The sequence below is a fragment of the Pecten maximus genome, chromosome 8, assembly GCF_902652985.1.
Source record: "Pecten maximus chromosome 8, xPecMax1.1, whole genome shotgun sequence".
Taxonomy (NCBI): Eukaryota; Metazoa; Mollusca; class Bivalvia; order Pectinida; family Pectinidae; genus Pecten; species Pecten maximus.
The window spans coordinates 17,311,812-17,330,827 of record NC_047022.1 but is presented as its reverse complement, the minus strand read 5'-3'; the positions used below and the strand labels follow the sequence as shown (position 1 = coordinate 17,330,827).

General features: G+C 36.7%; 2 protein-coding genes across 3 annotated transcripts; one reads left to right on the top strand and one right to left on the bottom strand.

Moving 5' to 3' along the window:
• The first annotated feature begins 381 nt into the window (after positions 1-381).
• LOC117333007 (GTP-binding nuclear protein ran-1-like) lies at positions 382-7,578 on the top strand. 2 transcript variants are annotated; one of them, XM_033892114.1, is made up of 7 exons: positions 382-512; positions 833-892; positions 1,416-1,500; positions 2,266-2,391; positions 5,151-5,338; positions 6,391-6,567; positions 6,960-7,578. In XM_033892114.1, the coding sequence occupies exons 2-7, from the start codon at positions 863-865 to the stop codon at positions 6,999-7,001; spliced, it is 648 nt and encodes a 215-aa protein (XP_033748005.1). In that variant the 5' UTR covers positions 382-512; positions 833-862; the 3' UTR covers positions 7,002-7,578. The 2 variants fall into 2 exon arrangements, with proteins under 2 accessions (XP_033748005.1, XP_033748006.1); XM_033892115.1 differs by having other exon boundaries at positions 409-491.
• Positions 7,579-8,136: 558 nt separating this feature from the next.
• LOC117333006 (probable 18S rRNA (guanine-N(7))-methyltransferase) lies at positions 8,137-15,331 on the bottom strand. Its single transcript, XM_033892113.1, has 11 exons — positions 15,156-15,331; positions 13,220-13,257; positions 12,844-12,939; positions 12,380-12,462; positions 11,940-12,036; positions 11,242-11,338; positions 10,902-10,952; positions 10,148-10,233; positions 9,528-9,635; positions 8,721-8,813; positions 8,137-8,269 (listed from the first exon to the last, which is right to left on the bottom strand). The coding sequence occupies exons 1-11, from the start codon at positions 15,204-15,206 to the stop codon at positions 8,215-8,217; spliced, it is 855 nt and encodes a 284-aa protein (XP_033748004.1). The 5' UTR covers positions 15,207-15,331; the 3' UTR covers positions 8,137-8,214.
• Between the last annotated feature and the right edge of the window lie 3,685 nt (positions 15,332-19,016).

Sequence of the window (19,016 nt, the reverse complement as noted above, 5' to 3'; positions counted from 1 at the left end):
ACAAGATTTAGGCTACATGGATTAGGACTAACTAGTTTAAATGTAACATCTTTATTGACGAATTAACCAATTCCTGACTCAAAATATATTTTACTTTGTGACGATTATCAAAATTCATCTGAACAAGTTTTGAAGATTTTTTAGTTTATGTTTTAATTTTCCCCGTATCTAATTCGTGTCTTGAATTGTACATAGTATCCCCATCCTGTAGATACCGTCTAGTTTCATCCACAATATTTCTAAAAAGATGAATCTATGATTACATTTCAGTGGTCCTGTCGGTCTATAAGCGATCGAGATGACAGAATGTCTATTTTAAGTTCAGAATATCAGAGGTACATTCTGTAATTTTCCATGACACAAGAATAAGATGATCATGGTGGAAATTTTTTCGCTTGATTTTCAGCTGGTTACAACCAGTTATGGCTGGTACAATCCTGGTCATATATTGCACCACAATCTCCTCCATTCAGAGACGAAACTTGAAGCAGGTAGGCTGCTGATTTTGTAAAGTAAGTTTATCGTACAAGATACCGCTGTAAAACGTTCATAGTTCAATGTGCGAATTACTTTTTCGTTTTATTTTCGGAAAGTATTTTGGAAATTGCTCCTGTATCAGGTAATTTCATGGTCTAAGGTAGATAACTCTTATATAATTATGACTACTTTAAACGACAGTTGTCGGTATTCCTTAAGAAATCATCTATTAGATGAAGCAATGTTTGAAGTAGTGCTCACAAAGCAAACATATGTTAGATTAAAATAGTGTTTTAATATAGTTTGGAAATTAAGAAATAAAATCAAATGTACATTTCTTTTTCTTTTTCCGTAGTAAGAATTTTGTTTCATAAAGATAAAGGGCATGGCTACACCGACAGTTCCCAAATTTAAGGTAAGCATGTATATAAAAAAAAAACTAAAAACAAATGAATTCACAGGGTTCGTTATATATATACAAATGGTATGATATATGAGAGGGGCTGTACATTTAGCGATATCATATCATTTGTAACGAACCTCTGTGCTCCATTGAATCCTCAATGTATTTCACCAGAAATCTGTATGTATATATATACCACAGGGGCTTGGCACGATTTTCCAAATGATAGTCCATATATATATGTATATAGTATCAAGGGTAGTAACTACAAAGAGGGGGAAGACGAACGTATTTTAAAAAAAATAATTTATACATATACATATATATATAGACTATCATTTGGAAAATCGTGCCAAGCCCCTGTGATATATACGATGTAACTTTTTTTCATTGTTAATGGAACAATATGAAACATGGCAGATAAACAAAAAAAGGAAAGTCTTGACCAACTGTGTTGTTATTATATCTGTGTTAATTTCAATAGAAATTGAAGATTTGTAGACACTTATTTTAATTTTCTTGTTTACATTTAAAGCTGATCGTAGTGGGTGATGGTGGCGTTGGAAAAACAACTTTTGTGAAACGCCATTTGACTGGAGAATTTGAAAAGAAGTATATAGGTAAGCGGGAGTGCAGTAAAGTGAAACCTTGTATATATCGGGTATTCATTCTGAAATAAGTCTCCAGTACACAACATTTTTAAAAGAATATAATTAAAAAACGAAAAATTTTGGTCCCGAGATTACCTTAATTCTATTATTTAAATAATGCTCTGAGTTAACATATACTATTGTATACTGCAATCTAGGAACTTTAAACAACCTCAAGGTCGTATACTGTATTTGACCTCATAAGCACCACAGTATCTACAAGCACACACAATAGAAGCATTTTAACTATTGGCAGCGAAAAAAATGAGGATAAACATTGTTTACATATCATTATATTATATTATACTACACTATGTGATTCATGAAGGAACATTGCAGCAATTTCTCAGTGTATTGTGGTTTAGAGTTACTTATTTTCTTTTTCCCCAAGGATATTTCTTTTTTACCCCCCCCCCCTTTTTTTTTTTTTTCATATATATTTTAAAAACATTTTGAAGTTGTTTACATTACATAAAGATCCACACACACATTTTCTTCCACACCTAGAATATTGTATGTGGATGGGTACCATCATGTATCATCATCTTCATTGACTCAATACACCTCACCCATAAAAACAAAACAATCCTTCTCCTAACCATTATGAAAATAAGTTTCAAAATGTTTTGATATATATCTCCTCCTCCTTCTCATCAATACCTTTCACGCTATGGACAATCTTCTTCATCACAGGGTGACATGTATATTGTATCCGGGATAATCATTGTTTTGTAGCTACTATCGGTGCTGAGGTACATCCAATGAAGTTTTACACGACCCGCGGTGAAATTCAGTTTGATGTGTGGGATACTGCAGGGCAGGAGAAATATGGACGTCTGAGAGATGGATATTACATACAAGGTAAAGACAACGCAACACAAAATATCACAGAGACTGGGTGTGATTCCCAACCAACAGTCCATGTATTACAAAATATCACAGGGACTGGGTGTGATTCCCAACCAACAGTCCATATATTACAAAGGATCACAGGGATTGGGTGTGATTCCCAACCAACAGTCCATGTATTACAAAATATCACAGGGACTGGGTGTGATTCCCAACCAACAGTCCATATATTACAAAGGATCACAGGGATTGGGTGTGATTCCCAACCAACAGTCCATATATTACAAAATATCACAGGGACTGGGTGCTATTCCCTACCAACAGTCCATGTATTACAAAATATCACAGGGACTGGATGTGATTCCCAACCAACAGTCCATGTATTACAAAATATCACAGGGACTGGGTGCTATTCCCTACCAACAGTCCATGTATTACAAAATATCACAGGGATTGGGTGTGATTCCCAACCAACAGTCCATGTATTACAAAATATCACAGGGACTGGGTGTGATTCCCAACCAACAGTCCATATATTACAAAGGATCACAGGGATTGGGTGTGATTCCCAACCAACAGTCCATATATTACAAAATATCACAGGGACTGGGTGCTATTCCCTACCAACAGTCCATGTATTACAAAATATCACAGGGACTGGATGTGATTCCCAACCAACAGTCCATGTATTACAAAATATCACAGGGACTGGGTGCTATTCCCTACCAACAGTCCATGTATTACAAAATATCACAGGGATTGGGTGTGATTCCCAACCAACAGTCCATATATTACAAAATATCACAGGGATTGGGTGTGATTCCCAACCAACAGTCCATGTATTACAAAATATCACAGGGACTGGGTGCTATTCCCAACCAACAGTCCATGTATTACAAAATATCACAGGGACTGGGTGCTATTCCCAACCAACAGTCCATGTATTACAAAATATCACAGGGATTGGGTGTGATTCCCAACCAACAGTCCATGTATTACAAAATATCACAGGGACTGGGTGCTATTCCCTACCAACAGTCCATGTATTACAAAATATCACAGGGACTGGATGTGATTCCCAACCAACAGTCCATATATTACAAAATATCACAGGGACTGGGTGCTATTCCCAACCCACAGTCCATATATTACAAAATATCACAGGGACTGGGTGCGATTCCCAACCAACAGTCCATATATTACAAAATATCACAGGGACTGGGTGCTATTCCCAACCCACAGTCCATATATTACAAAAGATCACAGGGACCGGGTGCTATTCCGAGCCCACAGTCCATATATTACAAAATATCACAGGGACTGGGTGCTTTTCCCAACCCACAGTCCATATATTACAAAATATCACAGGGACTGGGTGCTATTCCCAACCAACAGTCCATACATTACAAAAGATCACAGGGACTGGGTGCTATTCCGAGCCCACAGTCCATATATTACATAAGATCACAGGGACTGGGTGCGATTCCCAACCCACAGTCCATACATTACAAAGGATCACAGGGATTGGGTGGGATTCCCAACCAACAGTCCATACATTACAAAAGATCACAGGGACTGGGTGCTATTCCGAGCCCACAGTCCATATATTACAAAAGATCACAGGGACTGGGTGCGATTCCCAACCCACAGTCCATACATTACAAAGGATCACCGAGACTGGGTGCGATTCCTAACCCACAGTCAATATATTACAAAAGATCACAGGGACTGGGTGCGATTTCCAACCCACAGTCCATATATTTAAAAGATCACAGGGACTGGGTGCGATTTCCAACCCACAGTCAATATATTACATACGATCACAATGACTGGGTGTGATTTCCAACCCACAGTCCATATATTACATAAGATCACAGTCCGTGTGTGGGATTCCCAACCCACAGTCCATATATTACATAAGATCACAATGACTGGGTGCGATTCCCAACCAACAGTCCGTATATTACAAAAGATCACAAGGACTGGGTGCGATTCCGAACCCACAGTCCATATATTACCAAAGATCACAGGGACTGGGTGCTATTCCGAACCCACAGTCCATATATTACTAAAGATCAAACCAGCAGTCAATTTTTGTAAAATATATACATGTTCTTTGTTTAGACTGTATGTTTGGAATTAAAGTTCCGAGTCCCTGTGGAAAGGATATACATATTTCTTTGCTTGCTAGCTAGGTGTAAAAAATTGATTCTGGTACCTGTGGACTTTTTTTATGGACTCCCAATGCTTGGAAACTTGTGTATAAATAATGAATGTAATCAATTCGCATCAATGAAACTCATCAGTTGAAAGGCCCCATGGCTTATATAACAGCGAACGTAAAACTCGTTAAATAAATAAGTAAATCATTTTTGTGCATGAAAATTTTCCTCACAATGAAAAAGAAAACTACTTTATCAATATCTGTCATTATGATTTGAGAATCCTAAGCTTTTACACTTTCTATATCAAAATACCTGGTTATTCTACCGACTTATCTTTTACTTCATCTGAAACTCAGGAACATCCAGTACATTTCTTTTCAAAATTATCGTATTGAACACCCTCTGCAAGCAAAGATGAATAAGCTTATGTCTGGTAAAACGCTACATTGTTTATGGCAGTTCAGTAAATTTAAAGAAAAAAAAAACATTTTATTGCCCTGCAAGTTTAAAGCTTACCTCCTACTTTGAGTCAAAAGTTTACATATTGAAATGGGCTTATAACAGGATATTTACGGTAATATTTGTCTGTTACTCTTCGATTTGTAGGGCAATGTGCTATCATCATGTTTGATGTAACATCCCGCATCACCTATCGAAATGTCCCAGACTGGTATCGGGACCTGTCACGAGTTTGTGTAAATGTTCCCATGGTTCTCTGTGGTAACAAAGTGGATGTCAAGGACCGCAAAGTTCCCGCAAAGCTCATCAGATTTCACAGAAAACATAACCTACAGGTCAGTATTGTAACAGCCACACATTACTTACAGATTGCAAAAGTTGAGAGGCAATTAATTAACTTTAGAAAACAGATAAATTTATTATTTATTTATATTGGGTAAAACCTAATTATGGTAACAGTTAGAGTCATAGGAGGGTGGGTGTCAAGGAGACACCAACAGCCAGGGTAGGTTTCAAGGGGACACCAACAGCAAGGGGTCATAGGAGGGTGGGTGTCAAGGAGACACCAACAGCCAGGGTAGGTTTCAAGGGGACACCAACAGCAAGGGGTCATAGGAGGGTGGGTTTCAAGGGGACACCAACAGCAAGGGGTCACAGGAGGGTGGGTGTCTAGGAGACACCAACAGAAAGGGTCATAGGAGGGTGGGTTTCAAGGGGACATCAACAGCTAGGGTCATAGGAGGGTAGGTGTCAAGGAGACATCAACAGCTAGGGTCATAGGTGGGTAGGTGTCAAGGAGACATCAACAGCTAGGGTCATAGGTGGGTAGGTGTCAAGGAGACATCAACAGCTAGGGTCATAGGTGGGTAGGTGTCAAGGAGACATCAACAGCCAGGGGTCATAGGAGGGTAGGTGTCAAGGAGACATCAACAGCTAGGGTCATAGGTGGGTAGGTGTCAAGGGGACACCAACAGCCAGGGGTCATAGGAGGGTAGGTGTCAAGGAGACATCAACAGCCAGGTCATAGGAGGATGGCTTTCCAGGAGCCACCCAACAAACCGAGTCATAGGAGGGTGCCTGTATTTAATTACCTTCCAATTTCCAATTTAGATTCCATCTTTAAAATCTATGCATTATTGACAGATTTTTTCTTGACTTTAATTCCATCAGCGGGAATATAAAAATGAAGCTTTAAATGAAATACCTGGAAGTTCATATTTTCTTCTACAATTAAAATAGTTTGTACAACAATAAAGAATCTATAAGTAAACCACCAATAAAACTTTATTAAATCTGTCTACAATTCAAAGATCAAATCAAAATATTTACGTTTCAACATGAAGGCCATCTGTTTTTATTGCATTCAAATTTTCCCCTCTAATTGCAGTACTATGACCTGAGTGCCAAGAGCAACTACAACTACGAGAAACCATTTTTGTGGTTGGCACGGCAACTTGTTGGCGACCCCCAGCTTCAGTTTGCTGCCGGTTGTTGTGGCTTGTTACCACCAATGGTTGTCATTGACAAAGATAGAATCGCCCAACTTGAGAAGGAGATGGACGAGGTTTGTTTAGATGAATTTTATCAGTAATCTCACTGTCTTTAAATTTTCTTAGTGAATACTATAAATTTCATTATTTTCATATACATGTATTCCAATATGATTTTAAAATGTACAGTCATAAGATATTATAGGAAAAAGTACACTTTTTTACACAATGGTTTTTTGATATCTAATATTGGAAAAAAAAAATATTGTTAAGAAATATTATCTTGCATACAAGTCAATATATACAATCCATATGATTGTTGACTAACAGTCAAGTTTTACGGGAAGGCATGATGAAAGAGGATATATTCCTCTAACAATAATTTTATAGATATGGAATATTCACTTTTTGAATATTGAGCCATAATTATCATATTGTATATCTGTAATTTTATTTCTGATAACAGGCCAAAAACATCTCCTTGCCAGACGACGATGATGACTTTTAATTTCTGTCGAGGTGCAGCAGTGCTGAATGTTAACTTTCGATGGAGCTAGCCCTGCTCATGTCAGTCAACGAGCTAGAAAAGTAAAACCTTTTAGGTGATGACGGCTTTACATTTGCCATTATTCATTTCATCGATTTACACAGCAAGAAGTTGGAAGGGGAAAGACTGCAATCTCATATTGAAGTGCTTACTGCTTCTAGAAAAAGAAATAACCTTTGGTTTCTGGTCAGAGAATACTGAGAAAGTGTAATTACCTCAGATGAATCGTAGCAGTGTCAAACACAGAAGCTGATTATATTTCAGAGCTGTTTTTCTTCTGCCGTGGCCATTCCGGATTATTCATCACTTGCAGAATCAAAATGGATGAAAAACTTGTTTTTTTTGTGATGTTACGAAATGTCTGATAAAAAATCTCTGGTCTCTTTAATGTCAACAGTTTAACTATGATTAACCTGAGTTTATAAAACATAACATTTTTATCTGTTATCTAACATTTTAAACCTCTGAATATATATCAATATTTTCTGCATTGTACAATGTTAAATACATATTCATGTACTAATAAATGTAGTTTGTCCGTCATTGTTTGTATTTTTATTATCATAAGGACGGCATCTAGTCCCAGTTTTCAAGTGAATATTTTGAGACACATTGTTGAGAGAGTCGTGAAAGTTTGCCTTCTGATAAAGATAAACTGTACTTTGTTGTTGTGACTGCTGCAGATTTTAACCATGTGACAAAATCTGAAGAAAAAAAATTGGTAAAATCGAGTGAATCATGTAACAAGCTTTAAACACTTTGCACCGACAGAAAAACAATGTCTTATTCCTGGCCAGGGTATTTAAATCTGATTTCCAATTAAAATACCTCCAAAATTTTTTTTCAAATTACTGGATTTAAGAAGCTTTTCTGAAAGAATTGATCTGAAAGTCTCCAATCAGGAAACAACTCCATCCAGCCTCCTGCAATCTGTGATAAGGAAATTACACCTGTCCAGAGTAAGAGAAATGTACTTTCCTCCCATAAACACCTCGTATAATGCCCTGCTATGTGCTGGTCCTCTTGCCGTCTGGATACTACTTTTTCTTTACTACAAATTTTGTCTCATTTTAACATCAAAACAAAACTTGAAAAATCCATTTGACATATTTGAATTTAATAATAACAAAACAATATTTTATATACACAAAGTACAGAGTAATAAGTTACAACGCTAAAACTTGACCTTCCTCTTCCTTGCAGTGTACTTGGTATCTGGTCGGACTTCTCTGTAATAAAGACACAAAAAATAGACCTTTACAATGATTATTCTCGCTATGTTGCTATAAAAATTAATGATTAAGATTTTAAAATCACATAAATTTTAGCTCAATATCCAATCAAGGGGAGATCAGTTTTAGAAGAATTGATAAGAAGAAGTGGCACTGAACACTTAATAGGAGTAATACTTTTTTGCAAAGGGGGTGTAGCTACTAGTTGTCCTGGACTTTCTGTCTGTAATGAACCGACCCATGTACTCGAACATTGTGATGACCAATACTCCAAGATAACACTTCGGTAATTATATTGAAGATGCCCTAGTTTACAGATATTAATTAACATATTTTTCACTGATACTATTTGTCTATTTCACTTCTTAACAACAGATAAAAGCTATGATCAGGGAGGGGTGTAAAGTTCTGCCACATACTGCTGTTACGATACTTCTCCATGACTTACCTCCCCTGTCTTCGCCGACGCTCTTTCTTCTCCAGGATCCAATCTCTGCTTCCCTTTGCAGATTTGGCACCTCGCAGTTTCTTCATCCTCTCCCTGAAATATTTTTTTTTATAATTTCATTTAAAACTATTACTGCTGTTCGATCTGAAGACTTATATTTTCTCAAGATTTGAAGCTGAGAATCATTTTTTGATATTAATGTATAACCAATATATTTTGCTATAAGCTCAGTTTAGAAAACAAATATCTGCATAGACACTAAATGTTTGTACATAAAACCCATGGCTCTGTGGAATCTTTAGGGTGACACAGTTGTATTGTAAAAAGTCAGCGAAAATAACAAACTACATGTATATGAAGGCAGTTAATCTACAGCTTTAAATACCCTTCAGGATAATACCTTGTAATTGCCAATGGCATGTTTTGTCATTATGGTTGTAAAAAAAATAAAAGTTTGTGTAACAGGAGAGGGAAACTGTAACAACCAGACCAGGACTTCAGCCTGGAACTTCTGAACTCCAACCACTTCAGCTACCTGGCCACTGGTGTTTAGCCCAGACCAATTCCACTGCATTCCTCCCTCATTCAACAAGGTCTTCAACCCCAAAGACACACACAAGACCGTATATCACTTTCCATGGGTATTAAGTTGGATGCATAACGTAACAGGAGAGTCAAAACTACAACGACCAGACCAGGGCATAAACCCGGACCTCCAAACTCTAGACGGATGCTCCAACCATTTGAGGTATCTGGCCTCCAGCTTTCAAGCTTGTTCAGTTTAGCTGTATAACTGTATAACTTTACCTTTTGGTGTTGAAGTCGATCTGTTGTCCCTGACTACTGCCAACCTCTGTTCCCAGTCCCTTTGGTAACTGTTGTGGCTGACCACCAGCAAACAGACACAGAAATATCCTACAAAAATACAAAAGGGAGGTTTTAAATATTGCATATTACAGTAACTGTCCTGCGATAAGCCCAGTGGGTCTAAAACAAAATCTTTCTCAATGGAGGGAAGAGGATAAAATATACAAAACCTAAACTCAAAGCAACGGCTTATTACAGGCCAATAGCAGTTTCATTAAACTGTATTGGACATATTTGCATTCAAATCATTGCCAAAGCCTTTTAAATATTGGGATACAATAAGTGTACCCACTTCCATTCGATTTATACAGAAAGGCTCCATGTAATCTTGAAAGGATCCATTTATAAAATATTCAAGGAGTAAGCCCCGGACATGGGTAAGTTTATTTTCAGACACAGGCTTATTGCTGGATAAATATTGTAACTGAACCTGTTATCTTGATTGGTTCTAATACTCTCAGTCAAGGGCCGATATTTGGTTACAAAATCTCATTTGAGACAAAGCCATACTTCCTACAATATATCACATGTCCGAGAGTAGGCCACATCTTTAAACTTACTTTTTGGCCTTTGTACTGTTTGGGTAGTCGACCACCAGGCCTCCAGTGAATCCTGCTTTCATAGACTGTTGTGTGATTAGCTCTAACTGAAACAAAAATTGCATTCATTTTTATCACAAGCACAAAACATTTTATTGCCTAGACCTGTATACGTTGGAAGGCTGTCAAAATTGGGGCCTTGGAATCAGCCTTCATATATATATATACACTGTGTTCCTACACAGGAGGGCTCTCACTCGCCACACAAATATACCACACAAAATTGCAGTTTTGTTTATCATCTCACTTTCTGCAGAATCTTCGAAATGTGCTTATGAAAAAGAAAGTACAAAATAATGTACTAATTTTCAACAAATTCCACAGTCCGGAGTCAAATATTGATGCAATTTTTCTCTTTCACTATCCGAGAACTAACTTGTATGTTGATAGAAAAGATCACTACGTTTGACTTGAAACATCATGACTTGAGTATCACTTCACACTTAATACAGATAATTAGAGAAATAATTTCATTGCAAAGAAAACAATGTAAAAGGTGATCACCTCTTGCATAATGAAAATATCTGACAATTTTGAGATTTCAAATATAAATCATTTCCTCAAGATGTCAATTCCTACTTTCTCTGAATTTATTTTAGACAGTCTTTTGATAAAAACAATCTTAAATTTGAAATTTGTTCATTTTTATCAGAAAATTGTCACAGTGTTCACCAGTGACCACCTTTATCAGAGTAAATCCGACCAAAGTACAAACCTGTGAGCTGTTTTCTGGGTAAAGCTGAAACACAGCACGGCTTCCCCTACTCTGGAAACATGGAATGTAGAAACATTTATTTTAACTTTTAAATTATTGAAAGGATTTAGTTCAATACGCTATTAAAAGAATAATTAAATAAATCTCTGTCTCAAAGACACCTTGTGTCTGCAAAAAATAAACATTCAATTTTTATATCTACTGCTGAAAATTTCAAAACAATTTTTTTCAGATCTAACAAAAGTATTTCTTGTTAAACAATACACTGAATCATGTTTTGAAAAAGGAAATTCACACACACACAGAATGATTTGTCATGTACAAGGACTGGCAGACCTACCAGACAGGCATATAGTGTACTGAAGAATTTAAGAAGTCGCTTCGGTGGATGGTGGAAGGCTTTGTCAGCATTACAGAGCCATTGAAGAGCAGATATGCTGAAAAATAAAAATAAACACTCATCATCCTATTATATCACAAAAATATAAAAGGGTTTTTGCTGAGAATTTCATAAATGGAGTCCCTCTGTATAATTTGAATGGACTTTCTGAAAAAGTGGAATCCTTTAAATGTGTTATGCTTCACAGGGCTGTAAGTAATCACTTAAAAGATGTTTCGTTATGTTTATTAGCATATTTATACATCATTGCCTCTCATAATGAACGTAAAATAAAGAATTACAATTTGATGTGTATTGTGTATGTTTTCATTTTCTTTTATTATTATTAAATCATATTTTATTTTTATTTCCAGTTTTAGTGCCATCAACTACCCTTGAATTGATATCTCCTTAAATAACTTATAGATAAGATTTTTTTATAATTGTGAACAAGTGAAATCAACTACATGTACATGTATTACTAATCAATCTTGGTCAGAAGAAAAAAAGTGCACAAGGAGTCTTATTGCGGTCAGGCAGATGACTATCACACAATTTCATGTCCAATTGGGGAATCAAACCCAGGTCAGGTGAAAGGTGTGTGTGTTTCCTCTGCTCCACCCGGGGACCGTAAACAAATATATTCTGTACATTAATACCTAATGACGCCATCAAATGTTCCTGGTTTGAAGGGCATTCCGTAGCCCATATCTCCCAAAACAAGATCTCCTTCAGTCTCCCTCTCAACAGCCACGTCTGAAATCAGCAAGGAAGTGATGACAATAAACTTTTGAAATTTTGTTAAAATGTTTCATGTAAATTTAATGGTACAACTTCAAACTGTACTGCAGGGGAAAGAATAACATAACATGTATTTTATTCATCTCGGATTCATGTACAGTACTCAAAACCCTTCTGAATTCTCTTGTGAAATGTTACATTATTCTATTATTTTTATGATACAGTGTAAATCATATCTATGACTTCACCCAGAGGATGTCAACATCCTTCACTCCAATCTTATATTAAAGACATTCTCGGAAAAGATCAGTATGTGTTGAGCATGTTACTATATGTATTAAACATGTTTCTTACTTACCCAACATATGAGAACTGATATCCACTCCGACCCAGAAATGCCCCTGTTCTGTCAGAGTTTCGCCACTCAGGCCAGAGCCACACCTAGCCAAAAATCATCATCACAAATTTGATTAAACATAATTTTTAAGTGATGTTTGACAGACTTCAGTTTAGTAGGATGGTTTCTCAATTTTGACAAATAAAATCAAAATTAGCAAATAAATTTTAACAGTTGTCAACATCCAACCCCTTAATTTTTGTAATTTCTAATTAGCAGTCCACATACTATTATCAACATCATATAAGGAGAAGCCCATGTCAGAATTTCTAAATTTCTAAAAATACGTATACTCATGAAATATTGTACTAAACATCCCAAATATAGATACATTATAACTAATTTAGTAAGTAACCATGGTAACAGACTCTACTGTATGTGTGTAGGGTTAGTAAGTCTTACGAAACAAATACCGAAATACTTACCCTACATCCAAAATAAAACATGGCTGATCCTCCGGTAGCCGTAGTAACTCCATAGCTCTTTCTGAGAGTTGACTTTGAATTTCTATCATACGAGTACTGGGGCAATAATGTAATCACAGATTAGTAACTTGTAAGTCTGTGATATAATGCAAAAGTGACAGCAATGAAACATGACTTTACCGACTAAAATGTGACATACAGTAATCTCATGTCCTCTCTCAGACTCATTTTTCAATATAACAAGTCTAGATGTCACACAACATTATTGTGTAATTATGTGTCATAACTTTATTTTAAATCAATTGAGAAAGTCTAGAACATCTTTGACCTTATTATCTCTAGATATATATGTTTGAATTGATGCTTTCCAACTTACTTTGATGTGTATTTTCTGGCTTCATCTTCACCATAAAACTGAATTGACAGAAAAGAAATGAACATTGAAAATAACAACAGAACATAAAAAACAATACATGTACATTATATGTATATACTGTACATTCTGATAAACCTCTACAGGTCAAATCCTGAGAATTTCCTTCGTTTGAATGTTCTTAATACATGTACAATGTATATAGAAGATCCTAGATCTGAAAAGCACACATGGCGTATCATTACTCCTATAACATAAGAGGCCACTGGTGGTCAGATTTAACATTTGACTTTTTTTTTTAACTACTGCCCCGTAATCATTTTCTTGTCATGCCACTTCTAATATTGTTTGAATAGGTTCACTTTATCTTCAGAAACAGAATTATTTCAAATTTAATTGTTACGCAAGTTGATGGCTGTGATAGGTAGGAGAGGAAAATACATTGTGAATAACTAGACCGGGACTTCACCCTTTGAACTCTAGATGGACCCTCTACTCTCCCACAGTTCACCGATTTATCTTCAGTTTTAGATGTGAGAGAATTCTCCGTCAACTCCTAAGGTATGACAGATTGCATGCTTTAACCTTCTAAACCAGAAGTACTTACAGAACTACTCTTTGATACAATGTAGATGTCACTATAGTTCCCGCGTTGTTATTTAATGTTAAATGTACATAAGAGACAAAAGTTTTATGCAATGAGACAAGATGTACTCTTGTTAACGTCGGAAAAGTATCACTGACACCTTATTTTAGCGTCTTTTTGAATAAATATTGTGAATTGATTTTAAACCTTTATTTTCTTGTGTTAAGATATTGGTATGCAATTGTGTGTGTGTGGGTGGGTGGGATGGGTGCTTCTTCAAATGAGGATATATATGTGTACACCGACCATGTGCATTTGCTTACAAACAGACAGTGGTGGGAGAAAAATAACCTTTCCCTACCCAGTACCTAGGGAGTGTGACAAAGAAATCTTAACCCTCGGGGGAATTCTTGAAGTCCAACCCTCAGCAGTAGTAACTCTCCAGAAAGAAAAACAGATATGAATTTTAAAAATAGATATATATATATATATATATATATTTACATATGCATATAATTTAGCAACACAAATGACGAAGGAAGACAACTTTTTGACTTGTGCCCTGACCGGGCCTCAACCTCACGATCTACGGCACCCAATCTATATAATGGACTGCGGGTTGAGAATTTGTGCCAAGCTACTGTGTGTAATAGAAGAGGGAAAATGGAACGACCAGATCAGTACCTAACCTTACAATTGGTGTATTGTATATCAAAATAAAGTATCTGAGTTTATTATGATACATACAATGGCACAGGTGTTGGAGTTCTACAGCAAATGCCAATTGCATACATCATCTGTACATGTGTAAGAGGAGTTGAAAAATGCACAGCCAGACCGTGGTTCGAACCCGAGACATCCGAAGACTAGCCGGATGCTCTACCAAATGAGCTACCTTGTCTCAGACGAACAACACCATCCAGTTCTGCATAACTCTTCCCTCCCTTTTAAGTCTTTGACCCCGAAGACCTAACAACTCATAACACAGGTTCAGGTAACCTTGTCAAGTAAAGTATTCACCTAATACTTGAAACAAGGTAATATGTTTGGTCACAGGCACCAAATGTAAGTCGAGTGGAAAATGCTTGGACAGGCCAGGGTTCTGCACTTCTGGGCGTAAAATGTGTCACGCCCCTGTGCATATGTATCTGAACCAAGCACCTGAAAGTCTTCTAAATTATAGTTTATGCCTGCTGTATAGCCAAAATATATTTAAACACGGGGGTTTACTTTACATTAAAATGTCTTATCAATAGTCCCTTTACAAAGACAGTCTTGGCATACGTATGATGCCAATAAAATGTAGAAGAAAAATATTGACTGAACGATGATTTATATTTACATTTTACTTACAATTTCAGGAGGGGCCTGTCGTTCGGGCCTTCCAGACGACGAGTGGGCCATAACCAAATCTTTTAAATAAATGATCTAAAAATATCAGAAATATAACGTATTGTATTACGTATTCAACATGATTGTTATTGACAAGTCGACCCACGTGCCAGACGAATAAACCGGAAGTACATGTATATGAAATCTTTGTCACCTAAGTGTTTACTGATAGATTGTTGAGTAAAATTGACGACAACAAGCGACAAGGTCAATTTCTATCCAGAGTTGTCGTTCATTGCGCGCACTTAATGGAAGGTTGTCACCGAATTATATATAAAGAAAATGATAAAGGAAGATAATTTTCTTGTCCATCTAATCTATGGGCGTACTATATGGGGAGCCGTTTTACTAACTGTTAATTGTTCCAATTCGGTGACAGAACCTCGTAAAAAAAGAACAACAAAACCTGCTTTGAGTTGTATTTGTCGATTTTAATTAATCTTTTACATATTTTATCGCTTAGTAATAATATGAATGAAGGCAAAGCCTTAGAAGAGCGCAGCTATAATCACCTGACTCACTCACCGTTAATCAAGAAGGAAACACAGGGACATGAGAATAACAGTCAAAGAACATGTACCATATTTTCTTTTCCTTTTTTTTTGAGGGGGGGGGGGGGGGGGGGGGGGGGGGGGGGGAGGGAGGGGATGTTAATTTAAAAAAAAATGACACAACGCGTCTGCAAAATATGCTACAAACTAGGCAAATATAAAGTCCTAATCTAATACAATGTCATATAGACTGTAAATTATACATCCTTAAAAACAAAAACAAAAAACCCAACAACATATAAACACCTTGTAAAATTAACAATGTATTACATCTACATGTATATCAGTTGAAATTCTTTTTGTTTGTCCCGATGTGACTTTCATTGTCCTTACTTTGCTGTATTCCAAATGATCGTACATGTCATATCCCGTCCGTGTTGACATGTGCACTGAATATTGGCATCACTATTCTACTGCCACATTTCATATGCTACTAACAACGTAAAAGGGCAGACGATACAACAAGATTTTCATATATAACGGGAATGCGAATATAATTGTCGCCACAGGGGATCGAACCTGCGACCCTCTGCCTACTGGTCCGACGCTCTACCGACTGAGCTAAAGGGAAATCCCCCACTAGAAATCGCTATGTACACAATTTACAATTAAAACCTGCCTCACTACTCACTTTTCAAACGTGTTCATCCCTAACACACATTAACCCAGGTTTTATCCCCAACGAAGCCTCTCATTTTCATATAGCTTGCATTTGGAGTGGTTAACCGATGTAACAGAAAAGCAAGTAATGTGTCTCCACCGACATCGAACCGCGACCCCCGGCTTTACTGCACAGCTGCTTTACCGACTGAGCTAAAGGGAACTAACGCGATGCTAGAAGGCAATGGTATCACTATAAACTACTTACAATTATATATCTTTCATTTTATGCACTTGTTGGGGTTTGGTATTGGTTTTGTTTTTATTGAAACACGGGCATACATGTATATCAGTATGTATATCAAAGTCAATGGTTGAAGTAACAAGAAGCAAAACCACTCGCTTAGACTATTATTTGAGATATATTATAAACATGTATGTTTTTATTTAAATTTGAAGGTGAGTGCATATTGGATAAGTTATGAAAAAGGGCTTCATTTTCCACATAAAGAACCAAATTACAAAGTCTGTTTTCTCCTGTGAATGTTTGGTATACTTAACGTCCTCACTGTATACTTATACAAGGAGAACTAATGTGGAAGTTTGTAAATGAACATCACATAGATTTTGGAAAGTTAGACTAATACAAACAGAATGGAATCTCCTCATTCACATAAATGCTTTGATACACACTGTACATTATACTATGATAACTTATCCTTTCTTTTTCACGATGCCTTGTTAATCATAATATCCAGTAATTTAAGTTCAAGGTGTAAAGAGATCGACACGGTAAGATTTTTTTAAATTCTGAACTGTATTTTATTATTTTAATACAAATTTTGATAAAATTGTACGACAAAAAAAAATAGCAGTTAATACAGTCTATACCCACTAAGAAAATACAGAAGATATTGAATTGTTTCCTGTAAAATATCACATATTTCACAGACATCTGGAAGACGAAAAACTCTTAAAATATATGCACTGAGAAAGCGCGGGAATCTGTGGCATAATCTTTGACGTCGAATTCTTATGACGTCACGCTTAACGACAGCACCATTTTGAATGGGGTGTTCAACTCAGTAATATTTCAGGGTTTTCGGTTGTAACCTGGAAAGTTGAGCTTATAATGCTGTTATCCAATGATAATACAATTAAAAACTGTTCTATATCATGCACACATGCAGCAAACCTCTTATTCTACTATCGCATCCAATTTGATCAGCACCGAAACTGGGAAGGTTCCGATTTAGGTAACCAACGAAATCATGATCTCAAGTCAATCAAATTCGCAAAATATATTTACCTCGTCAGACAAAAGAAAATTAGAAATGGTAACTTTTAAGTGATTTGAACTATCTTTCAGTTGTTTGTTTCGACGAGAGAAAGAAATCATTTAGATCTCGTCGTGTAGGGAACGAGATTTCAAACATGGCTGCCTCTACTGGAGGTGCGAGACTTTTCCCGCGGGACACGATTTCAAAGTTGAAGGGGTATAGAATTGATTGGAAATATAGCTTATACACGTGTTGTCTTAAAGAGAGCTTCGCTCTCGCGCCCTTCGGGCGCGATGAGCTGCGCTCTTAATATGAATGAAGGCAAAGCCTTAGAAGAGCGCAGCTATAATCACCTGACTCACTCATGATCACTGTTAATCAAGAAGGAAACACAGGGACAGTCTAAGAAGATGTACCATATTTTCTTTTATTTATTTTTTGGGGGGGGGGGGGGGGGGGGGGGAGGGAGGATGTTAACTTAAAAAATGACACAACGCGTCTGCAAAATATGCTACAAACTAGGCAAATATTAAGTCCTAATCCAATACAATGTCATATAGACTGTAAATTATACACCCCCCCCCCCCCCCCCCCCCCCCCCCCCCATTAAAAAAACAACAACATGTAAACACCTTGTAAAAATAACAATGTATTACATCTATACGTATATCACCTGAAATTCTTACTGTTTGTCCCGATGTGACTGTCATTGTCTTTACTTTGCCGGATTCAAAAAGATCGTACCCGTCCGTGATGACATGTGCACTGAATAATGGCACACTATTCTACTGCCACATTTCATATGCTACTAGCCTAACAATTTAACGTAAAATGGCAGACGATACAACAAGATGTTCATAAAAACGGGAAAGCGAATATATTGTCTCCACGGGGGATCGAACCTGCGACTCTCTGCCTACTGGTCCTACGCTCTACCGACTGAGTTAAAGGGAAATCCCTCAATAGAAATCACTCATGATGTACACAATTTAAAATTAAAACCTGCCTCACTACTCACTTTTCAAACGTGTTCATCCCGAACACACATTAACCCAGGTTTTAACCCCAACGAAGCCTCTCATTTTCATATAGCTTGCACTTGGAGTGGTTACCCGATGTAACAGAAAAGCAAGTAATGTGTCTCCACCGACATCGAACCGCGACCCCCGGCTTTACTGTACAGCTGCTTTACCGACTGAGCTAAAGGGGACTAACGCGATGCTAGAAGGCAATCGTATCACTATAAACTACTTACAATTAAAACTTGCGACGTTTATCTATATCTTTCATTTTATGCACGTGTTGGGGCTTGGTATTGATTTTGTTTTTATTGAAGCACGGACATATATTAGAACTCTAGTATGTATATCAAAGTCAATGGTTGTAGTAAC

Coding starts and splice junctions, on each gene's coding strand:
- LOC117333006 (XM_033892113.1), bottom strand. CDS start 15,206: ATGGCCCACTCGTCGTCTGGAAGGCCCGAACGACAGGCCCCTCCTGAA. Junction 13,258..15,155: donor GACAGGCCCCTCCTGAAATT/GTAAGTAAAATG, acceptor CTGTCAATTCAG/TTTTATGGTGAAGATGAAGC. Junction 8,814..9,527: donor ATCGACTTCAACACCAAAAG/GTAAAGTTATAC, acceptor AAAATATTTCAG/GGAGAGGATGAAGAAACTGC.
- LOC117333007 (XM_033892114.1), top strand. CDS start 863: ATGGCTACACCGACAGTTCCCAAATTTAAG. Junction 893..1,415: donor CGACAGTTCCCAAATTTAAG/GTAAGCATGTAT, acceptor TTACATTTAAAG/CTGATCGTAGTGGGTGATGG. Junction 6,568..6,959: donor TTGAGAAGGAGATGGACGAG/GTTTGTTTAGAT, acceptor TTCTGATAACAG/GCCAAAAACATCTCCTTGCC.